Source organism: Paroedura picta, chromosome 4 (genome assembly GCF_049243985.1).
Source record: "Paroedura picta isolate Pp20150507F chromosome 4, Ppicta_v3.0, whole genome shotgun sequence".
Lineage (NCBI taxonomy): Eukaryota > Metazoa > Chordata > Lepidosauria > Squamata > Gekkonidae > Paroedura > Paroedura picta.
Window position 1 is genome coordinate 55,434,231 of NC_135372.1, and position 24,818 is coordinate 55,459,048.

The window sequence follows — 24,818 nt, forward strand, 5'->3', positions numbered from 1 at the left end:
AAGCATTACAAGATATTTTGGAAGTATTTCTGGTTAGGAAATTATCACATGACTGCACCACATGGTATTGGCCATCTTCTCAGTGCAAGAAATCCAGAGCTAGAGTGTCTAGCAGAAGGCTGTTCAGATTCTCCCTGAAGACTTTCAGGAAGGGAGAGCTCCCACGCCCCAAGTAATTGGTATAATCATCCAACTACTTTTACTGTCAGAAAGTTTTTCCTAGTGTTCAAGTGATCTCTGCTCTTCTATCACTTGAACCCATCAGATCTTTTCTTGTCCTATAGAGCAGCAGAGAACAAGTCACTGCTCTCTTCCATGTGACAACCCTTCAGGTGTGTGAAGAGTGCTTCACAAGACTTCTTCTCCAGATCTCCAACCATCTTTGTTGCTCTTCTAAACATCTAGGCACTACGTTTCTCATGGCTTTGTAAGGTGACCCTACAAGACAGTCTGTACGCTGGCTTTGTGACATCTGTAACAGCCGTCATTGCTTCAGCCTGAGAAACAGAAGCTGCCACATTCTGCATTTTAGGGAAGGAGAAACTTTTTAAGGAATCAGCTTGAGAGGATGCACATACTTTGGAGGCCTCACGATAGCACTGAAAGAGCTCCCGTCACTCTAAGAAAGAGAAGGGGAGGCAGCGGTGCCTGTATCCAGGCAGGACAGGCCCACAAAAGCATTTCAGCTTGGTTGGGAAGGCCTGGGAGAGGAAAGGAACCGCTGGCAGCTGAAGGGCCAAGGCTGGCTGGCACAGCCATCTGAATCTCATCACAACAGCTCTGGAGTAGGTCACCTCGTTTCTTGGCAAGAGAAAGAGACACTGTTTGCCAGTCAGCCCATTCCAGTCCTTGGGTTTCTCCCAAACCAGGATCAAGATACTATGGCAACCGCATGGTTGGCTAAAACCTCTAAACTGTTGCATGCAGCTTGCTCGAAGGCAAAATTGGAAGAGTCAGAGGGGATGAAGACTCCTTGTATTTTTCACATATTTCTGTGATATTTAAAATACAGCCAACAATTAGACACCTGGCATTAATTGATTAATAATTAGAGTAATTGCCTATTTTTATTTATATATATATATATATAATCTGTAATAGGAAATTACTCTAATTATTAATCAATTAACTCTTTAATGATGAGGCTTCTATACTGCCCCTTCATGATTGGTTGCCTTGGGACAGTGAACAACAGAGACTTGGTAAACCATCAGCATAAAAACCAAGATGCGCAAATTTTGTTGGAAGCATCCTTAAAAACTGTAATATAATAGATATAACAGATATATAAATTATAAAATATTAAAACCACTACCCCCATGGGGATGAGGAGAGGAGCTTAATCCTGTTTTAGCAGTCCATTCCACCGGCCTCAACTGTGGGCTTGGCGAAGGAGCTGCGTGTTGCAGGCCCTGTGGAACTCTGAGCTGCACCAGGGCCCCGGGGAGCTCATTCCACCCAGCAGCCTTGGTTCTGATTGAGGCCAAGAGTGCTTCTCCGGGGCCAGAGACCACCAGCCAGCTGGTGTTTGCCAATCAAAGGGCTCTCCGAGGGACATATTCAGGCAGATCTAAATCATCAGTCAACATTAAATGTGTTTTAAGTTGGGAAGATGTTCACTTGGAAAATAAGGAAGATGGTGGATTTCATTCTTGTTAATGCTGCCCATAGGTTTTCATCATGAAGCTTTTCGTCTTTTTCTCCTGTGGTACAAGAAATTTCTTCGTGGTGAAATAAAAACTTTCTTTACTGTGAGATATGCTAGTTTTGTCACAGCTATCCTGGGATTTTTAGAAACAATTAAATGTGACAGTTGGAGGCAATCTAATGTATCTATCATCTCAGTTCTATACATAATCCTTTGATCCAAAATATAATACTAGGCAGAGAAGTTAGAGAATACATGGAAGGGGGAGGGGCAACAGGTAGCAACATTTTGTATTTACGTCAGTGCCCTGTCACTTCCAAGGACCAAGGATGTTTAAGCCAGGAGGATGGATCCAGTGATCCACAGATTTCTCCTCTGTTTCAGCCTTCAGGTTTTAATAGCCCCGCAGGTCAGGATGCTACAGTGTGGAGAGGGACCCATGGCTGCCCTCTGTTCCCTCAGCAGAGCTATATTTATGAAAGAGGCAGAAAACATCATTCTGTTCCCTTCCTCCTCCCCATCGCAGACTCCTGACTTGCATCCATGCACTTTCTGTAGCCTTTCTAAAAAGACTGCTGGGAGGAGGAGAATGATCTCTAACAGCTGGTGCCTTCTGCTGTCAGATAACCAGCTCCAGCTCCTTTGGTCACAGCCATTGTCCTTGTGATGCTCTCTGCAGTGGACACTCCTTCCTTTTCTTTCACAAAAACCTGGATTCTGGGATGCATTTACTTGAAGGTGAGCACCTGCTGTGGACAAGATAGATACTGAGGATGAAGTTGTCCAATGGCTGTAGAGGCCTTTATAATTTCTCAGGTAGAAACAAGTTCTATCTCTTTGAGTAGTTTTGGGCAAGTGACCCTAAATATGTTTATGTCTTTGTAGCTAGTAAACTTTGTTGTCAGGACCGCCCTCCTCTCCCATACCCCACTGCCGCTGGTCTGATGTGCAGGGCCATAGACCATCCTGCCCTCAGGCTCCCAACCATGAAGCCAGGACACAGGGACATTTCCTCTTGCTGCTCTCCTACCCCACAGCCGTGAGTCAGCCCTTGCTGCAGCTGATGATTGAAGCCTTAAAAGGCATGAAGCATTTCCAGTCCTTTTCAGAAAGCTGCTTAATAGCTAATCTGCCCAATAAATATAATTCCTTTTATTTCCCAGTATTAATGCATATATATTCAAATATAGGACAAAGAAAGGTCATGACAGAAATACTTTTATGGAGTTCTAAAATAAGCCCCAACCATTTCCCCTGGCAGATTACTATTTTAAGCAGAAGGTAATAAAAATGCAAACGCCAATATTTACCTTTCAATTATGTCCAAACGCAGTTGGTGGCCAAAGGGCAACGTAATCAGTTCGAGGCCTGAATTCACTCCCATGCTTCTCCTCATCTCTTCAGAGACTTCTAGTATCCTAGCAACCTGTCCAATGCAAGAGTTCACACGGGCAAAGTCAAGGATGCTAGCCATAGCAACATGAAATGTAAAGAACACATTTAAATCTTACCCTGCCTTAAGATGCCTGACATTAAGAGGTCCTTCCATCCACTGCCGCTTCCTGTTCCCACTGATATAACACAATGGGTTTCTGGCGTGATGTGCAAGTTTTCCAACCACAAACTTGGTTCCAGTAGAGCAGGGGTAGTCAACCTGTGGTCCTCCAGAATTCCATGGACTACAATTTCCATGAGCCCCTGCCAGCAAATGCTGGCAGGGCTCGTGGGAATTGTAGTCCATGGACCTCTGGAGGACCACAGGTTGACTACCCCTGCAGTAGAGTACCCCTAAGATTGCCCTCTTTGCAAGTTGCCCTGACAATGTGCCTTTGGCAGCAACTTGACGGCCATGCTTATACAAGGCTGTGCACAGCTTATCCTTCCAAATTCTATGTATCCAGCTGTTTTAAAGGCAATCTACACCATTTTTTTACCCCTTTGTCTAAGGAAATCCTAAAGAGTTTTTCATTGGAGACATCTCCCCCAACATTTGTAAACATCCCTTTCTAGGGAGGGATGGCAAGGCAGCTTTGAACTCTTAAGGAACCATTTTTTCACAGGTTGAAAAAATATTTTTAAAATTACGTTTTAAAAGAAAACAGGGGGCATCTCCTACAAGGGGCACCTTCATACACGTTCAGCTGATATTGTATGGTAAGTTTCTATCACATTTTTAGCCTGCCTCTTCTCTAAGAATTTCACAGCTGTCCCTCTCCCATTTTATAGTTTCAATAACCCCGTGAGGAAGGTTAGGTTGAGAGTGACTGGCCAGGGTCAGCCTATGAGATTCAAATGAAGCTTTGAACCCAGGTCTGACTTTAACCACTACATCATAGTAGCTCTAACTAGATCCAAGCAATCATGAATCCTTCAAGTTGGCTCAAAACATGTTAGAAACCTGTCATTTTACAGAATTCAATAACCCTTTCCAGGACCATTTGGCTGCTACTTGACAATCCTAGCAAAGGCTTGATGATTATCTATTGATTATGAACTTTAAAATGCCTTGTCAGACTTCAGATGAATGAAGTGCACAGGCCTTACAATTCATTAGCGAGCTTCTATACCAGCCTTTCTCAACTTTTGAAAAAAAACGGAAACATTCTTCAGGCTTCAAGAAACCCCAGAAGTGGAGTCATTATGCAGAATATGGATGGGATGGGAATATGGATGGGAAGCATCCAACCCACCTGGGACCTTTCCCCTTCCCTCCCACTCCAGGCCCATCGTTGGCCATATTGGGAGGGGGTGTGGGCCGACATGACCATATATGGTCCTATTGCCTGACAAATTTAACAAATTTCAAAAATATATTAAAATTAATTAACTCCCAAACTTCCATTTGGGAAACCCTTCCAGAGCAATCCAAGAACCCCCAGGGTTTCACAAAACCCTGGTTGAGAAAGCCTGTTCTATACCACGACCTAGAAATCATTGGTCAAACACCAAGAATAAAATAAATGGACATTATTCTTGCGATGGAGGGAAGTGAGCACTGGGGTCCCACGCGGATCAGTATTGAGACTACTTCTGTTTGATTTATTCATAAATGGTTTGGAATTGGGATTGAGCAGAACAGTAGACAAGTTTGCAGATAATATCAAATTATTAAGGAAGGTGAAAACCAAAAAGAGGATCTCTCTAAATAGGACAAATGTGCAACCATGTATCAAAGGAGGTTTAACATGGGTACATGTAAGGTGATGCATGATGGGACAAAAAACCCTAATTTTAAATATATGCTGATGGAGCCTGAACTAGCTGAGACTGAGACAGAAAATCTTGGGGCTGTGAGTGGAAAGCTCAATGAAAATGTTGGCCCAGTGTGCTGCAGCAGTGAACAAGGCAAACTCCATGCTAGGAATTATTAGGGAAGGGCAATAACATAAAATAGGCAATATGATAATGCCATTGTATAAAACTATGGTGCAGCCTCATTTGGAAGACTGAGTGCAACTCTGGTGGTCGTGTCTCAAAAAGAACATTGCCGAATTGCAAAAAGAAGGGGCAACTAGGATGGATAGGGAGCTGGCAGATTATATCCCCCCCTCCGATTTCTACAAAGTCAGTTTTGCACGCCTTTCATCATCTTTCTGTGTTCTGATTCAATCTTTCTGGCAATATGCTGGACCCTGATCTTCCCATGCATATGGCAACCATACTGCTGCAGGGATCTTTTTGACACAGGCAGGGCGTTGCGTACAGCCACAGGCCCATAACATATGACAATCCAGTATATGGCAAGTTTTACATCCACCGCAGCTGTTACAAGTCATAATGGCAGTCGCATTTTATCGTATTACCCAAGGCATATACCCTCATTAGGGATCTCCAGCCCCTTTGTGCTATAGGCAGGTGGCACCAAGTGTCATTAGTACAATTATCTTCTCTGCTTCAGCATGCACCCAAAAGGGTCTTTGGCTTAACTGAGCTCATCAGGGGACCCTCCTGTGACTATACAAATGTGATAACAGGAAACAGACAATTCTTCCCCTGCATCATTTAAATGGGACATAAATATAGATTAAGCTCTCAGAGCAGAGCGCTCCCAACTAATGAGTAGAAGTGCCGGAAAAATCTCATTCTGAGTTCTATGGACCAGCTGATGCCAAAAGGATTTACAGACTCATCAGGCAGGCCGTTGTTTCTGAGAGGCCTGTAATTGCTTGGGGGGCACACTCAAGGCACTGTCACGAAGTCAAGGTTAACAAGAGGGGAGATAACCCTGTGAAGACAGGTAGAGACTGTGCTGGTTGACGCTTCACCAGTAACAGTAGCCTCAAAACCAGAAATGAGACATTTAAAAAAACCCTTAAATGTCATTGCAGATAGTGGGAGCTGCCACTTATGATGTGCTCTATTCTGGTTGCTACATCTGAACCCTACCAAGCCTGCCAGTACATCTGGCCTAGCAATGAGCAGCATGGTTGATGGGTCACTGTGTCCAGCCCACAAAAGCAACTCAATTGCCGAAGGAAGTCTGATGTCTGGAACCATCCTTCAACGTACATCTGCACCATCTGTGACCTCACAGGCCAATCCCGAGATCATCAGGAGCACACTACTACCATCTGAACTATTTAAATAGATAGGAAAAGTTGAACTAGAAGGAGGCTATTTTAATACACTGTCATCGTAGTGTGTTTAAGTAATATGATGTACTAACTATGACAATCGTATTTCTTCCCTTATCTTTTGAAAAATAAAAATCTGTTAAAAAAAAAAAAGAACTCACTACTACTGGCTGCATCCACACTACTGCTGCTTCATGCCTGAGGACTGCAAACATATGAAAACATACCAAGACACACAGGAACAAATGAATCCAAAGAGAAGCCTGAGTCGGTGTGGAATGCAGCTAACCTGTATTCTGCACCCCTTTGTTGTCTTGCAAGAAGCCACAAAAGGGTTCTTGGTGACCTCACTTAGTTGAAGCCAAATGGCTTAATCCGTCAAGGGGGGAATAGCTCCACTAGAGGGCAGAGTAGCTCAGGCGGAGACCCCAGATGCAGGGCTAGTGCCAACCTCCTCTGTGATCAAATACTAGAACAGGCTTTCTCAACCAGAGTTCCATGAAACTTTTTTTTTTTGGGGGGGGGGGTCCTTGATGGCACTGAAAGGCTTTCCCAAAGGGGCAGGAATTTTTAAATATTTTTTTAAATGTGTTAAACATTGATTGGGTAATATGGCCAAATACGGTTATGCCAACCTGAGAACCCCCCCCCCTCCAAAATGGCCAATGACTGGCCTGGTGAGGGGGAAGGGGAGAGGTCCTGGGTAGGTGTACACACACAGCTATGCTTCCCAATCATACGCTGCACAGTTGCACCACTTCTGGGCTTTCTTGGAGTTTGAAGAATGTTTCAAAAGTTTCTCAATGGTAAAATCGTTCAGAAAGGCTGGTGTAGAAGCACCCAAATGTCATTTTGGGCTTGTTTCACAACTAAGGAGGAATCAGTATGGATCCTGCCTGGAGGTCTGCATTCTACCTTCTATGCTCTCAGCTACCACTGAAGTATCCTGAATAATTTCTAGGGCTCTCTGAGCAATATGGCTGCCATCTATTCAATGTGCTTTATCTTTCACAGAAAGCATTCCCTTGCCATCTAACCCTTGCCTCTGACTCAGGACAGGAAAGCTCATCATTTCACAGCCTTGTAATATAGTGGCCAATTTCCCTCTGCACCTCATTCATTCATTCATTCATTCATTCATTCATTCATTCATTCATTCATTCATTCATTCATTCATTGCGGTTAATCAATCACCAGGATATAAGATTTGTTACTCATTTGCCTAGGGACAGTAGCACTTCCTTATGGGCTCAAAGGATGCCTTGGCCTTGATCCAGCTGTATATGTATACGGAAGCACCAGTCAAACCATTAGTTGTAGCACCAACTATCTGCAGACACAGCAAGGTGGAAGATAGTGCCCTGCTGTCAGTCTCCGGATTTCTCTGCAGGCGGAAGCAAAAGCTATCAAGTCCATGGCTCATACTTTTAAAAGGCCCGGGCACATTTTTGACTCTGACTACTGCACAAGACAAGACATTAGGATGGAAGGTAGTTTCATTTGTAAGGCCAGTTATGGCTGGGGTTGTTTGCACTGTGAAAAGGACGACAGATCTACTTTACCTTGCAGTCCATTCTTAGTATATGCAGGGCCACAGTCTTGGCACCGTTGTTCGTCAACAGTTCCTTCACCCTTTTTAACATTGCCATTTCCAGGGGTTTGTTCTCTGCGGGAAGGAGTTTGGACTCGAAAGCATTTGGCCTGAAATTGGAGACCACCTCAAGAACGGGCGTGACAAATGTGCTGCCCTCTTTGCCTGTTTCAGTCTGGGTTGTTAGCAGATCCACAGAGCTCAAAGAATCATTATCGCCCAGGATCAAGCATCCCGTTTCCGAATTCCTGGATGAACGCATTCCATTCTCTTTAGCTGTCAGATGCTCTACAAAGCTGTTCTTCTGACATAAAGGTTGCTTTGTCGCATTACAGTCTGTGGGAACGGCTGCATTGAGTTCACAATAGAGTGCCTCCGATGGGGGCTGCGGCCTCAGAAAGGGTGCTGCTTTACTGGGCTTGGGTGGGGGCCGAGGGTACAGCTGGCTGTCCGAAACCCTAAGAGCATCACTGATTTGCAACTCAGAGGCAAACCTGCGAAACATCAGTGGGCTGAGGGCAGGTTCACTGCCAGTTCTGTATGCTGGAGTCTTTGGGCAGGGGCTTAATTCGCCTTCAGGTCCCTGAGCTGGATACCTCGAACCTGGGAATGGAAACAAAAACAAAATACAGATTTTAACAACATGACAAATGACTGGAATTTAAAACCAACAGAAATCATAGGATTCTCAAGGCCCAGATCATATCAAAGTACTTGGAGCCACCAGGGAGGAGGCAGGAATCATGGTAGGCCTCCCTTCAGATCCAGACAAATTGAGCAAGTGTAGGATGAGGAAGCCTGCAGGGCTGCCATGGAAATATGGGCTACAGTCAAGGTTGAGGCCTAACTCACTGTAGTATATCTCACGTGTTCAGGTTTTTAAACCCAGATTTTCAACTGCATTTTACTCTCATTTTAATTTATTTTAATTGTCATCTTTGTTGATTCCATTTTTATACATTCCTCTGATTCACATTTTTTCCTTTGATTTTTTTCTTATTGTAATACCTTTTGGCCATATACAATTCTCTTTTTCTCTGCAGCAAAGTTCCTTTATGATGCTATAATTACTCAGGGCATTTCCACACATTGAAAAAAATAGGGTTACGTCAGCGAAATGGTGTAGCACTAAAAATTATTGCCTGCATGACTGAATGCCTATTAGTTGCTCCAGGCAGTTTGCTCTTTAAAAAAAAACGTCCCTGGGAGAAGGGAGAGGGAGGCGGGTGTGAGAGTGAGACATTGGAGGCAGAGATAGCACTTCTTCGCCTCCGGACATTTCTTTAGCGTGTGGCCTGTTGGTTGCTCTCCTGTAGTTTGCGCTTTTTAGCTACTTTATGCAGTTCCCCAGCTAGCACTTTAAAATGGAAGATGTTGCTTGAGGTTTGCTGGATGGACATGGGAGGTTGGTGACGTCGTGCAAAACGCCAAAAATATATCTTCATAAGGTAAGCATTTCACTATATTTATCGGTTGTGGAATTGCCCTCAAAGTCAATTATATGATTTTATGTCTGAATTCTGTAGTTCTATTGTTGATTGTATAATATGTTACTGTGGGTTTTTTTCCTTATGTCATTAAAGGCTACTTGACTTGACTTTTTCTCTGCACAGATTAGGAAGTTCGGGTGCCTCTCCCAAATCTCCGTCTGGCCCTTTTCTCTCTGAGTGGTGCATACTGCTGAAGAATTAGATCTTAAGTAACTTGAACAGCACAGTGAGAGAGGGCTCAAAAAGGATGCAGGAGGCACGCACACCCAACCTAATTCCTGGTGTACTACTTCTGCATATTCCAAGGTGGAGGAAGGGAATAAACAGGCTCCACTGTGTCCCTACAGGGATTTTAATACATGTAGAGCTGGGCTCCTACATGGAGTAGATCATGTCCAAGATGGCTTCCTTCACAGAACTTCCATAGCTGGACACAATGTTTGTGCCAATGCTGTATGCCACCCTCAGGCCATGCATTTTTTCCGTCATTGTCCCTGGGGGTAAAAATGTTTCAGATCATTTGAATTCTTTCTGGTGCCACACATCCTGTATGATTTAGATGCATCCTTTACAGAGAGTGAACTGGCAAACTCTGCCAGGCCTTCCCCCAAAATCCCAGATACATAAAACATCTGCATTGTCATGTCATACTTGGATGACTGTGATAAATCCCCTGAAGCATATATAAGCTGTACCGTCAGAGAGAGAAAATATTCAGGGCTGGGAATAGGAGTGGGTTTGTAACCAGATCTGATGGCTAGCAGCAGGAACAAAGGCTTGTGACTCACTGGAAAGATCACCACATTTTGCAAGGAAAGAAAATGTTCTCAAAAAGGGAGCTTGAGCACAGAAGGAATACGGAAAGAATGAACTTCAAGGGCTTAAAGCTCATGGCTTAAAGTCATTTGGTTCCAGAATGTAGGGGAAATGCCTACCAAGGCCTTTAAGGCAGATGTACTCCAGATCTAACCACCTCATTATTTCCCCAAGAGCCACTTTTAAAGGGATGCAGGAGCAGGCAAGGTCCCTCCTCTATTCCAGCCACCACCCTCCACTTCCCATTTTTGGCTTGCTGTAATTGTATACGTGATGGCAAAAAAAGAAGGGAAAGAAGTAGTAGTAGAAGAAGAAGAGTTGGTTCTTATATGCCGCTTTTCTCTACCCGAAGGAGTCTCAAAGCAGCTTACATTCGCCTTCCCTTTCCTCTCCCCACAACAGACACCCTGTGGGGTGGGTGAGGCTGAGAGAGCCCTGATATTACTGCTTGGTCAGAACAGTTTTATCAGTGCTGTGGCAAGCCCAAGGTTATCCAGCTGGCTGCATGTGGGGGAGTGCAGATTCGAACCCAGCTCGTTAGATTAGAAGTCTGCACTCCTAACCACTACACCAATCTGGCTCATAGACTCAAGGGAGCAAAAAAGATCTTTCACTCTTCCATTCTCTCCCCACTGTGATGCTGATTCAGCCCGTGTGGTTCACACCACCAAACAACTAACAATTCCATCGACCTCCTCTCAATCCCATACATATAGTGCCAATAATGTTCACACTAGAGCAATTAAAATTTTAACCAATTCCACTCCCACTGTAGAACCTTACATTGCTCCCCACACACAGATTGTCCCTGGAGGAGGGAGGTGTCCACCGAACTACAGAAACTCAATTTTGTAAGAAGGGACAGAAAGTGGCAGTGGAATGGAGAAGCAGTCTTCCACTGCCCCAACGTGCTGCTAAGAATCCAAGCTGTTAAGCGCAATTTTATTACTAATTTGTTCCGGCTAAATTCTGGCTTTGAAACTGTTCAGATTGTTATTGATGTCTTCTGGCCTTGCTAGTCATGGAGAGGAATAACAAAGCTATTTTGCATTACTAAAGCTGCCTTACAGTGCAACCCTTAGCAGAATCAATGGACTTAGAAAGACAAAACTGTTTAGGATTACATCACCACTCTGGCTTCCGAGGCTTCTGCCGATACATTTTCCAGCATACTTCAGAGATCTAGCAGCTTGTTTTTTAATAAATGAAATGAGTCTCAGGAAACTCAGTTCTGTGTCTATAATAACCATGTTATTTGCCTTTTGTGCTTTTCCCGTGCTCCCCCCATCTCAGCATATATCCAAACCCGCACAGTCAGAAGCACGTCAGCACTGCTGCCTGTCCTGCCTCCATTCAGATCTGTGTTTTTCACAAATGGTCCTTTGGCTCCCAGAATGACAGTAGTAGTTAGGACAAAGGACATATAGCAGTGGCTTAGTATTTCAGCTATTCTCAATAGGGTCATATGGCTCCCTGGGGGACCCTGGCACATTGGGGGGGGGGGGCTGGTAACTGAACCAATGAAATAATTTTTTTCATGTATGATGTCATTAATTGCTAGAAAGTTCAACCTACATCAAGGGAAAGAAAAAGCAATCATGTAATCTGTTCCTTTTTGTGTGCATTCAAGAAAAAAGTGAATGCACACGCTTCTCTTAGTCAAATGTTCTAGAAATCTGTCTCACGTATTTATAAGACAAGGAATGTTGAGTATAGTTAGTTCACTAACTTAGCTTAGGCCTTTTTTAGCCTAGCCCATTGTGCATGTAGCCAGCCTACTGCAGGGGGCCCTGTAGCCTAAAAAGAGCTTCTAAAAGGGCTGTGGCCCCAAAAAAGTTGAGAACAGCTGATCTATTTGTTTATACCCTATTTTTCTTACAACACGTACAATGTATGGATATAATAAAATCACATTAAAACATTATGAAAATTTCAAAAATTCTGATTTTGCCAATTCCATTCCATCTTAGTACCACAGCAAGATGATCTCCAAATGCAGTGGGGAATCTGAAGCAGGAAAGGACCAGAGACAGGGAGGTGGAGAGAGGCCCCTAGTTGTTCTTCCATTGTCCTGACCTCAACCATAGGCCTGGAGGAACAGTGCTGTTTTACAGGCCCTACAGAAGTTTGTTAGTTCCATCAGGACCCGGTTGTCTACTGGCAACCCATTTCACCAGATGGGAGTCAGAGCCATTGGCGGAGGCCATTCAAATTTCTCTGGGGCCAGGGATCACTAGCAAACTGGTATTTGCTGAGCGCAGAGCTCTTTGGAGGATATACTAGGAGAGCCAGCCTTTTTCAAACTGCTGAAAATAGAGGAACCCCTGAAATATTTTCCAGACTCTGAGGAACCCTGGGAGTAGTGGCATCCCCCTTCATAAAAGTGGGCATGGAAATAACATGCTGCAGTCAGCCAATCAATCATTTACTGCTTCCACTGTGGAGAAAGAGACTGAGCCTGTAGATCATCAGGCAAAGTGGGCTCCAGTAACATCTAGTGATGGTAGTGGCCATCTGCACTTCTGGGAAAGGCTGCCATGACTCCTGGGGAGCTCTTGCAAATCTCTGGCATAACGCCTTAGAGGTTAGTGCCAGCACCTTGAACTTGTAGTTTGTGACTACCCACTACCCTGTGAGTTTCTGTTTTGAAGAGGGGATATGAGCCTGGGCCTCCCAGGTCCTGGTATACTTCACATGCACTCTTACAACAGTCCTTGAAGGTATGCTTGTCAGTGAGTTCCTGGCTGAAGTGAAATTAGAACCTGAGACTTTGTGGTTCATAGCTAACACTTTTAGCCACTGATGCTACTAAGGCTGCATCAGTTCATTCTAGTGGCACAAACAACTAGCAGTGCCATTCTAAGCAGAGTAGGTCCACTCTAAATACACTGATGTCAACGAGATTAGAGGAATGCTTAAGATGACATTTGTAGGTCGTGGGTGGCAATATGAAGGAAAAGCCTTCTCTCAAAACTAAAGAAGCACTGCTGAGTCCATTTTCCATTATAACAAGCTAGAAATGTACACTAAGGAAATCTTTAAACTTAATACAAACTTCCCTCCAAATCCCAGGGCATTGGTCAGACATACCTATTGGCAGGTAGCTTTCTGACTGGTGGGCCTTTAGAGGGAATCTTTTGTCTTGCACATGGTCCAAGCATGCTGGATGGCTACCACTCTTTTCCTTGTTTCTGAAAAGGAAAGGGGGGGTAGAATGAAATTCATGTTGGAAATTAGACACCACCCTGTCTCCTCTAGCATCTATGTTTCCTTCTAAACATTAGGGAGAAAAGGAACTTTTGTACATCACCACCAATCTCAGCTATAACACATGACCAGTAGAACATCATAGCTATAACACATGACCAGTAGAACATCATTTGTTCACATGCCAACAGTATTAGTTTGTCAGGAGAAGAAGCTCCCAACATCTTCTCTCCTTGACAGGTGGCCAAGGGCAGAGTTGCCACCACCAGCAGAGCAGGGGACACAAGGGACCATGTGGCCTGGCTCTTCAATTTGAGCAATGCTTTGCTCAGCACAGTCTGATCCCCTCTCAGAATGCTGGTCCCATTTGACAGCTGATTTCTCTGCAGACCATCAACCCTAATATCTCTACTTCCCTCAGGAACATGTGAAGGGATGTGTGTCATTGGCTCTGAAGGCTTACTGGTGCTAACAGAGAGGAGAGGCCTAAAAATGGTAATATAAATAAATCAGTTTTCAGCACACACAAAATCACCAGGATTTATGCCAGGAATTCCCAAACTATGTATTGGGGGATGGAATTACAGGTGTCTGTGGTCCTAAGGCACCAATGCAAAACAGACTTCCCCCTTTATCTCTGCTGAGGGAAAATAATTAGCATTGGGTATGAATGGATAAATCATTCCCAGTGCAGAGATAATGCAGAATTGTTACCTTCAGAGGAATGCCGGAGTTAGAGACTCCTCCACAAACAGAGAGAGAAGGGCACTTCTCAGGACAGCTCATTCTTACACCTAGGAGTAAATAGTGTCTCTATTTTCATGAAGAGCTTGGTCTCTATTATTGCAATTCGGTAAACACTGATTTATAACTAGTGTTGCTGTTTCAGAGGGGAGGACATATGCCTTGCATGCAGAAGATCCCAAGTTCACTTCTTGACATGTAAAGTTAAAGGGCCTCAGGTTGGATGTGTCAGGAAAGACCTTGCTCTACCTGAGATTCTAGATAGTCAGAGTAGCCAGTATTGAGGTGTTGGAGCAAGGGCCGGGTCATCAATAAGGTCGCTCATGTGAAAAGACAACTGCCATCTTATTATATTTTCTATTCCTCACCAGCATAACATACTTAAGTGCCCTTCACTCACAGAACATTCACACATGCCTTCATGCCATCAAGCAGTAGCCAGCTTATGCCAACCCAACCGTGGGGTTTTCAAGGCAAGTGAGAAGCAGAGATGGTTTGCCATTTCCCTCTCTTCAGTGTCTTCCTCTGAGCCTCCTTAACTTCCAGAATCTCATGAGAGCAGGCTATACCATGCTGCCTTCATATAGATTAATGAGTGAGCCAATTAAAGCTTTAGTTAGTTGATCTACCTGTTCAACCTTACAATTCTACTTAAAATGGTGCCTTAAAATACCTCATGGAAATCAACCATAGACAAGGCTTAATCTGGCCTTTCATGGGAAGTGCTGGCAATACCTTAAAAGGTTTCCTCGGACTGAATTCTGCTCCTGAGCTTGCCGGTTGCACATATCAAGGCTGAGTCTCTTGGGAGGTTCCACTTTTCCTTCAGGGGTGCTGTTCTCTCTTTGCCGCACTGGGGAGACACCATATTTTTCCTCCAGACACCTGAGTGGAACAGTCCTGTTGATGGGCTGAAATATAATTGCTCCACTCTGCTTTGATATTGGCCGGCGGTTTCCCACATAACAACGAACCAGGCCAGGGATGCTGTCAAAACTTTCATCTTCAAACTGGTACTGAATGCGGCAATAGGCTTCATTGAGCTTCAGGATGGTTTTATTGATCTTGAAATGCTGGGAGATATTCTTCCACTGGCAGGTAAGGACAAAGTTTCCAGGGCTGGAGAGAGAGTCCCGAATTAAGAAATCTCCATCTCTCTGAATGAGGCTTTCAGCCAGCTATAAAGACAGAACCAAAAGCACTTTGAATCAAAAGAACATTAGTCCACACTGGACTTTCATGCTATTTCATCTTTAATCTACTGAAAGCTTCTTTTTTTATTAAAAATGCACATCTATCAAAAAAGATCATACAAAAGAAGATTAAAGATATTATCTGGAATATGTGGACCAATTTGCAACAAAACTGGTTAAGGCTGCAATTCTATGCACACTTTCTTGGAAGGAGCTTGATTTATTTACTTTATTTATACCCCATCTTCCTCCACAATGGGAACCCAAAGCAGCTCACATTATTCCCTTCTCCATTTTACCTTCGCCACAACCCTGTGAAGTAAGGCTGAGAGTATGTGGTCACCCAGCAGTCTTCCATGGCTCAGTGAGGATTCAAACCGAGGTTTCCCAGATCCTAGTTTGACACCAACCACTACACGATGCTGGCTGTGATGCCTGGACAGGACTGGGCTGTAGATCCTTCTCCCTAAGTTCATCTCAGTGTTTGTTTCAGTAATATACTGGAATTGAATCATAGTTCATTGTTTTCTGTTTGTTGATTTATTTGAGGCAAACTTTCGTTTTCTTCTTAGCTGGAGGTTCCCTTGGTATCAATGACCTTTCCGGAACCTTCCTGGCTGTCAGATCCAAGACAGCGGAGGAGGGTGCCGATGCCAGAGAAGGCATTCAGGCTAACTTTTCTGGGGGAGTCTGATGTGTTGAGGGCTGGGCTGCTGGGGCCTTCTCCCAAAGTGCTTCTTCCAATTGGGAGGCCCTTTCATGGCTTCAGCGTAAACCATGTTATTAGGCGCTTCCCCCAGAGTACGCACCAACAGCGCTCACTGAGCTGAGCCATTTTAGTGCCACAGTATGCACATGTTTTTAATAGAGCCATTCTCATCTCATAGCATAAAAGAAGGACCACCAAAAATGGCAGAGAAAGAAATTCACAAGGTGACAGCTCTAGACAATCCTCTCCACATGGCAGGGAAGACTGCTTCCCTCTTTCAGTCACATGCACTGAGGGGGGAAACCGGGGCTCCAGATGGGAGGGGCAGAGTGATGTCTTAGACTTCAAGGCTCTAGAACGGGTGGGCAAACTGTGGCTCTCCAAACATCCATGGACTACAATTAGCCTGAGTGGGCTCATGGTAATTTGTAGTCCCTGGACAACAGGCGTCGTGTAAGTCCTCTCTAGAATCTTGTCTTTTTCATGGCAGGCCTGTGTATGCGCAGTCCCATGTAGGCTGCACAGAAGGCACAAATACAAAATCAGAACTTAAATAAATGTTCCCCGGGACTACATTTAGTTTGTCTTTCTGGAACACTGAAATTTGAGCTGCTAACAATAAGTTTCTCAAAAACATATTCTGTGTTATATTTGCACCTTGTAAGAACTATCAACATTACCCAGTCTGCACAAGCTCTGAGTGGATTAGGAATAGAGGCAGAATCCAAAAGATACTAACCAAAATAAGGAAAGAGATCATTTGTCTTAAATCCAGCAGTTCCAGCAGGAAAGAAAGAGTTTTGATGAGCACCTGGCTGACCTTTATCCATACATATGCATCAGCAAAAGATTTCCCATCCAGTTCTATTCAGGGGACAGTACAACGCATTAAGGGGCACATAGGACTCTGGGTTAGGTGGAAGACACAACTGTTCTTTCCTTTCAGAAGGCCTGCCTAAGGATTGTGTGGCTCTCACTACAAAAAGTTAATTGCCATTTGAGTATGTCCTGCACTGAACCGTGCAGTGCTTCAGTAAGCAAAGAACATGCTAGTCTTACTATTCCAGTGGTAGACTTTGCTTTCAGGTCACACACAAATCCCTCTAATACAACTATGTAGCCTGTAAGAACTTTTCATGGTAAATCAGTTAATCTCGTAGGCTCCATGCAGCAAACTTTCTTGTTTTGCTGCTATAAAATTAACACAGATCTTCTTTTTGGTATTTACTTTTGGGTACAAGTAAAGCAAATTAATTAGTATCTCTATGCAAATTAAGATGCAGAGCTATATAGCACATCCTTAAGCAGATTCCAGCAATATTTTGTGGGAAGCAAGACTTCCCACCAAGCTATAAATCAGGGTTGTTGTTTTTTTAAAGAAAGCAATGGTGTGATGCATATGGGAGAATCCACTTTTTCAAAGTGGTCAAACAGGAAACTCCCTAAATATGCTGAAGATATCCAGCCATTTTTCCTTTTCATCTTTATGAGGTGAGCTGGTGAACATTCTGGACCAATGCCTGGAAGAGAGAATGGGTTGAATGAAGGCTTATCAGCTGAAACTGAAGCCACACAAGACAGCTGTGTTGTTGTTCAATGGCGGAAACTCAAGGGGAGGTGTCAGCCTGTTCTGGATGAGGCTACACGTCCTCTGAAGAAACAAGCTCATAGCCTGGGGACTGAGATTCCAACTTCCAGCTGTCCCTTTAGTTTCAGTCTGATCTGCAAGCAAATTATCAGGCAAAGTTACTTTACTTTCTGCCATGAAAATCTCTTACTGCCTATTTTCATTCATTAAACCTCTGTTAAAGAGATGGGATATTTTTTTCCCTGACGAGTTGGCAACCTTATTTGGGCATGCTCATATCTCCAAGTGTTCAGGTGGAGATACCGATCTCCTCTGTGGTCAACACAGCGTTTGATTCCTTTCAGCTTGTTTGCCCACCTCAAACCTTCTTGGAGAGGTGTAAGTTGGCTGACATTATCTGGGTCCGAATCAAATCAAGGTTGGACTGCTGCAACGTCCTTTGTATGGGACTGCCTTTGAAGATGGTCCAGAAGCTTTAACTGAAGCAGAACCATACCTCAATGAGTCTGCAGTCTCTATTAGAACAGTTTCATTGGCTTCTCGGCCCAATTCGAGCTACTAATCAGTACCTTTGAAACCTAAATGGCTTGTGACCAGGGGATCTCAAGTACACTTTGGTTCTATATGTCCTTGCCTCATCCTTTGAGATCATCATTGGAGGGCCTGCTGGGCCACTTTCCTTTCTCAGAAGTAAGACGGGCAGCACACAAGACCAGGCCCTCTTCATTTGTGACGCCTTCAGCTCTGGAATGGCCTCCCCTTGGACGAATGCCTCATGCCAGATCTGCCGTCTTTCATACTCTGCTTGTTTTAACTCTGCTTGTTTTGATTTTATGCTGCTTAAACAGCAGGTTTTAATGTTTTCTTTGTATGAAAATTTTGAGGTTTTATTTTCTTCTGATTTTTAAAATTCTGATTAAGATTTCATTGCTATAAAGTAAAACTGTTTTGATATGACACTAGCTGCCCTAGAAACCTGCTTTTCGGTTCAGGGGAGGAATATATAAATGCTTTAAATAGGTAAATAAATAAATAGTTTCAGGCATATTGTTTTCATTGCATTTCTCCAGTACAATTTTTCAAAATCTTTAAATACTGTATTCAATTATTTTTTTTCTTTTTTCAGCAATAATAGATATGTAAATCACATCGCTTCTGGGTTCTGCTTTTTCTGAACTGTTTCCAGGACTGTCATCCACAGGGATCCTTGTTAAGTCAGAAGATCTGCATTTTGATTACTAGCTCATGCTGCTTCGGTGCTTTATAGTAAAATAATTATGGCAACTTTCTGACAACTATTGAGAGCAGGCGCAAATATTTGTTGCAAAAACCAAGATAAAACTTATTGCTAAAAACTTCCAAGTGCCAGCAGAGTTACTCCAGTGTAAAAATCTAGACTGGATTTAGAAAGGTGCAAATCTGTTTAGGATGCCACAAGTCTCCAAATTCCAGACTAGCTCATGTTCCTCTCTGCTCCAGATCCGCTCACTTCAGAAGGGTTGAATACGATCTTTTAAAATGCTAATTAATCCACTTCCATAGCCATATATGTCATTGAACTAAACAACCTGCTACTGAATCCAACAGTCAGACTGAATTATACACATTAAATAGATTTGGTTTATTATATATATCTATATCTATATCTAGATATAGATATTCATTATTCTGCATTCATGCTTCAGGCTTCCAAATAATTTAGAAATTTATTTTAAAGGAAGAGTGACAGAAAACAACAGTGGGAAAGGCTAAATGGTCAGGCTGTGACAAGCTAAAAGATGCTAGTTTTTAAATAGAAAGTGGTGTTCCTCAGAATAGAATACCAAATTCTCTGCCAGGCAGAATGTTTTGAACTAACGTAGCAAACCCACTAATACTCTGATCACACATTCTGTAACGTATACCCAGAGACCTATATTTAAAGCATGGTACAGGAAGGGTTATTTTAGCACTCTTCATTGCCAGCACTATTAACTAGGTTCGGGAAAGAACTCCGCAATGTATGGAAGGCTAAAATGGGTTAGAGCAGGCAGGCTCCTGTCCAAGGGTTCTGGCACACTTTTCAAAATTAGATTCTCTCTTCCCGGTTTTATCAACAGTCTAGGAGAATAATGAAAGGGAATGGGATACAGGCATCTCGTGCACTTCCTCTGTACCATTCATGACTATTAAATGGGGAATAGCTGGGCCTGGTCTGAATCCAGATTGGCACTTACATGCCAATTGTCTTGTCTCTCTATAGCTCTCTTTATGTATTCTGTATATATAACCACTTCCCCCTCAGAGACTGACATACAAACAGTGCAGAAAACCTCTTTTTTAGGAATACGCCCTGTTAAACAGACTTGGGTAGAAGTGTAAGGGTAGGATTCAGGCTTGGGATTGCTCTCCGTGCGTTGTGGTTTTTTAAAATTTCCTTCAATAATTGTACAGTGAGCACAATAACGTATTCCTGATAGATTTGCTCCTATTTACTAAGAAACAGGCAACCTGGAGATGGAACTGTGAATTGTCGGAAGGGAAGGGAAGGGAAGGGAAGGGAAGGGAAGGGAAGGGAAGGGAAGGGAAGGGAAGGGAAGGGAAGGGAAGGGAAGGGAAGGGAAGGGAAGGGAAGGGAAGGGAAGGGAAGGGAAGGGAAGGGAAGGGAAGGGAAGGGAGAGGAGGAAGAAAGAAAGGAAGAAAGAAAGACAAGCCACACAGTCCTTCCACAGTAACTGTCTTAAGAACATAAGAAGAAAAGTCATGCTGGTCTGGTTCAAAGGCCCATCAGGTCTAGCATTCCATTCACGCAGGGCTGGCCAGCTGCCTCTAGGAACAAGATGACAGCAGCAGCATCCTCCCACCCATGCACCCCAGCAACTGACACAAGGAAGAACACTGCCCCTGGTAGGATATGCCTGTCTTCAGAACCGTGCCTGAAAGGGAAACCAAGACGAGACACACCTGCCGTGGAATCCGTCCATGGTACCAGGCGTGGCTGCGCAAGTCTTCACCGCTCAGCTGCAGCTCCTCTTCCAACTCTTTCTTCAGCTTTTCCGGGGTACTGTCCATAATCTGTCTCTCCTTGGAAAACTGCAAGAGAGCAAGAGGCTTGATCGTGCCCGGTCTGACAAGAAACAACCGTACCGTTGCTCTAAACTTTCATTTTCCCCCATAGGTCATGAGGTCTTTGATAGCCAATGGCACTCACACACCACATTTTACAAGCCTTTGATCCGTAAGCAGCACTTGTGAAAACTACCGCCAGGTGAGAAGCTAGGTAATGATTACATGGTGCAAGGTGTATTGTAAATGTCCCACCTGGATGCTTGAGATAATAAGCAGGGTGCCTGCTGAGTCATTTCTGAACCTTCACAGGAGGAATGCATCATTACACAGAAGGAAAGAGCAAGAACCTCAGTTGCAAACGGCAGAGGCTGTTACTCCCGGCCAGGTATTGTGCCTGACCATTGCTGCCAAACCACACCCTATAGGCTTAGTCATGGGGGTCTGCAAAGAGCACCTCCATCACACGTGTCTTTTGTGAAATCTTCCTGCAATTGTCTCTGTATCAGCAATATCACCCCCTCTCCCCGCTCCCGGGATATACAACGGGAGAACATGTTGCTGCGTAGTTGGAAACATCAACCTTTATTTTAAAAGTCATTTAGTTGACTGCACTAGTCGGAGGCTGAACTTTCTCATTTCTGTCCCTGCTATCAGAAAAGGAATAAAATCAACAATGGTACAGTCATGGATACAGATCAGAAAGAAGCCAGTGAAAACAGACACAATTTGTCTACTTTAGATATGCTTCATGCACAGACGTTTTAATCCAAAGCACATTTCTCATTTACAGTATGATTTCTTATATTCTGGATTAGTGAATATGGAATAAGTATTGCACCCTGGATCTGCATTTATTATCATTAGAACCCGTACTCCCCAAGTGATTGAAACAATTAGGAAAAATGTCAGAGCATTGCCTTCCTTGCTTGGGTTTTCCACAAAGAAATGGGCTTGTGTGGTTTCTCTGCTGCTGTTGCAACTCCAAATGCAGTGCAGTGGCAATGAGGTTTCTGCATGGCAGGTTTTATTGCATTTTTCCTGTCCTAGTCCCACGCAGTGGACATGCCATTTTCTCATACCCTCATGGCAGCGTTTGTGGTTATTGTTTAATTGGCAACCTATTATAGCAATATAACTCTCTACTGGGTTCTCAGAATTCCCAGCTTTCATTTTTAAGAGTCTCTAGCATATTTCATTGTGAAGATAGAAGAGGAAAGGTGTGTCTACAATGAAAGACAATTTACTTTTTAAATGAAAGCTGGGAATCTGATATACAGACTGTTATAATGTTATATTGACATGTTAATTGCAAATTTGTTTTGAAGGGAAATAAAGTTTTCCAGTTGCAGGCTGGGAACTGGTCACTCACTGCAGGAACTGGCATGGGGGAAATGACACTAAGGTAAGTTGAACTGGGAAGCTCTTTCCCATCATACCCATATTACCCAAAACAGCACAGCAAAGTAAATTTGGGAAAGATTGCAAGAATGAAAGGGAAAAAATTAGGAAAGAAATACCATGCTGCTGAGGGGTGTGTATGTGTGTTTGGGGGGGAGACATTTCCCAAAACATCCCAGGCAGGGAAAACAACCTATATGTAAGTCATCCCTGTGACCACAAGGTTTGTTTCTGTTAGAGGGAAATAATTTATCTTAAGCAGGACCTTGGTTCTGCTGGCACCCAGGTAACTCCCCTTGCAGCCTCTGGGCCCTTCCCTATCAAAAGACACAGGATGAAACTACACATTACTTTAAATGCACAGCTGTCATTGATATACATCTCCTCCCTACTTCTGAAGTAAACACTGCCTTAGAACTGCCATGTTAAGGGATGTCATTGTATCTGGTGCTTCCTCATCTCAAAGCAACAGCCAAAGATATGGAGCAGGGATGAAGGAATCCAAAGCCTTAAGGCAGGGGTAGTCAAACTGCGGCCCTCCAGATGTCCATGGACCACAATTCCCAGAAGCCCCCGCCAGCGAATGCTGGCAAGGGCTTCTGGGAATTGTAGTCCATGGACATCTGGAGGGCCGCAGTTTGACTACCCCTGACTTAAGGTATCACATTGCAAAACGGCTGTAAAGCACTTCAAGTAGGAGGTAGGGGTAGACAGGTAGAGGGCAGCAGCCAAATATGAATGTAATTTGGGTCTCCAACAGTCCTTTGTTCTTGAATCAGGAAGGGATCTATAGGGAAATTTCTCTCCGCCACTACAGGAGGACCACAGGATCCTCTGAAGTGCCTCAAAATAATGTTAAGGAAAGCCACATGGACTGTTCAAATTAATAACCTGGTGGGGTGAAAATGTCATTTAGGTGCATCTAATTTGACTTGCATTTTTGGTAAAGAAAGAGGCGTGATCACAACACAGAACTGACCATTCAGACAAGGCAGCTTTAATGCTACTATGATGTTATTTCTGCATTCACATCTAGCTGGGCTCTTCCCACAGTACTATTTGCCACAAAATCAGCACCCTGTTAGAAAAGGGACCTTGATCTTAAGAGTTTTGATTAAGGACCAGCTGCTTTGTAGCTCCTGATCAATGAATTAGGAGTTGGGGGCTAAATTAAAATCACAGGGAGCTGAAATAATCCCCCATATTGGCTCCCTCCCCTTCTATTCCCTTCGTTCAAACGCAGAGTTCGCAGGATTTGAAATGGCATGTTAATGAAGTGCAGCTGGTTCCGCTGCTGATATTACAGATACAGACTTCACTTCAAAAATCAGATATCAGCTACAGGCTTGTGCTCCTACCCAAGCATATTGGTTTTCTTTAGTATCTGGGCTTTGAGAAGTGGTGCAAACATGCAGAATATGGTTGGGAAGCATAGCTGTGTATATGCCCAACTGGGGCCCCTCCCATTCCCACCCCTTCCACAACAAAACCAGAAATGGAGGAAATATAACACTTCCAAATCAATGGCCAATGTTTTTTAAAAAAGCAGTATTTCATATGACAAACATCTACCATTCTACAGCACAGAAAATCAGTGGGCACAACGAAACTCTTCGAGTAGAAGTAATGTATGTCCCTAGGGCCATTTCCACAAACAATGTTTGGATCAAAATTTTATTTTCTACATCTGTAAACTGAAACAGGTACACCAAACTTTTGTTTCTCTATTATCTTCTAAATGTGCTCTTAGCATCCATTGCTTGCAACCAGGCCACAAGCTGCTACCCCCTGTGTCTTTTCAGCTCACCTCCTGAAAAGTTAACCCTTTCCATTTCCTGATTGTCTTCCTGCTGTTGTGCTCTGGATTGGGCTAGATCCAGGAGAAACTGACTGATCCCCTTTCTGATCTTTCGCGGGTTGAGGTGCTCATACTGTTCTAATTTGCCCAGTAGTGCACATACATTACTCATCTACCCATGAAAGGCATGAAAGGCAATCAACAGCCAGCAACAAGAAGCTGAAGAGCATCTTGATGTCTTGGGAATGTGTTCTAGCCATCCACTAACGGAGTGGGACTTTCCTACTTCCCCCTCCTGTTTCAGCTTGCAAGGTCTCCTGAAATTCTGTTTATGAGGATCATTGGACCTTCAGAACAGTATAAGGGGGAAAGTGGGGCTCTGAGTAAGAGGGAGAGAATTCCTGCACTGAAGTTGCACACAGCAGCAGCAGTGAACACTGAGATCTGGGGCAACTGAGATCTGGGGTCCGCTTCATAATCAGCATCGTGACTGATCAGGACATTCTAACATCTCAAGCAAAGGACATCACAAAAATATTCCCACAATTCCTGATGAAAAGTTATTTTTAAAAGCCAGCACAAAATAAATAGATGCTAAATATGCGTGGCCGCTTGCCAGTTACTAAATAGACCTTTGCTAGGAAGAGGCAAAAATAAAGTGACACAAATTTGGAGACTCCGTTATTGTAAGCTATGGGTTACTATGCAACTATAACCACAGAAACATTTTTCCCATGGCTGTGCTAGTTCTTGGATGAACTCCCAGGCCTCTGGGGATGTGAAAGCACTTGCAAATAGCTGAGGGTAGTTTTCATCCTCCAGTCTAGATTCTGCCCCCCCCTTCCCCCACAAACGCTCTGGTCTCAGGCCGGTTTTCCTTACAAGCCAATTCCTTTAGCACTCCATCCAAAAACGTGGCATATGCTACACACTCCTCATGCTCTCCTTCGTCCTTCTTTAACCGCGAAATCTATTTCCATATTATTAAAGGAATACTTTTAATGGAAAGTGACA

General features: G+C 43.7%; 1 protein-coding gene across 6 annotated transcripts in view; it reads right to left on the minus strand.

The window, feature by feature from the left end:
• The window catches only part of BCAR3 (BCAR3 adaptor protein, NSP family member), an 89,145-nt gene that overhangs the window by 10,031 nt on the left and 54,296 nt on the right, over window positions 1-24,818 (minus strand). For 5 of the 6 annotated variants that reach the window (XM_077332918.1, XM_077332920.1, XM_077332919.1 and 2 more), the window contains 5 exons: window positions 20,504-20,632; window positions 14,806-15,248; window positions 13,210-13,310; window positions 7,785-8,416; window positions 2,959-3,074 (listed from right to left, as the gene is read on the minus strand). In XM_077332918.1, the coding sequence (XP_077189033.1) occupies window positions 2,959-3,074; window positions 7,785-8,416; window positions 13,210-13,310; window positions 14,806-15,248; window positions 20,504-20,632 (1,421 nt within the window). Of the gene's footprint in view, window positions 1-2,954; window positions 3,075-7,784; window positions 8,417-13,209; window positions 13,311-14,805; window positions 15,249-20,503; window positions 20,633-24,818 lie in introns of those variants that run through there. The other variant, XM_077332924.1, reaches the window with a different exon arrangement.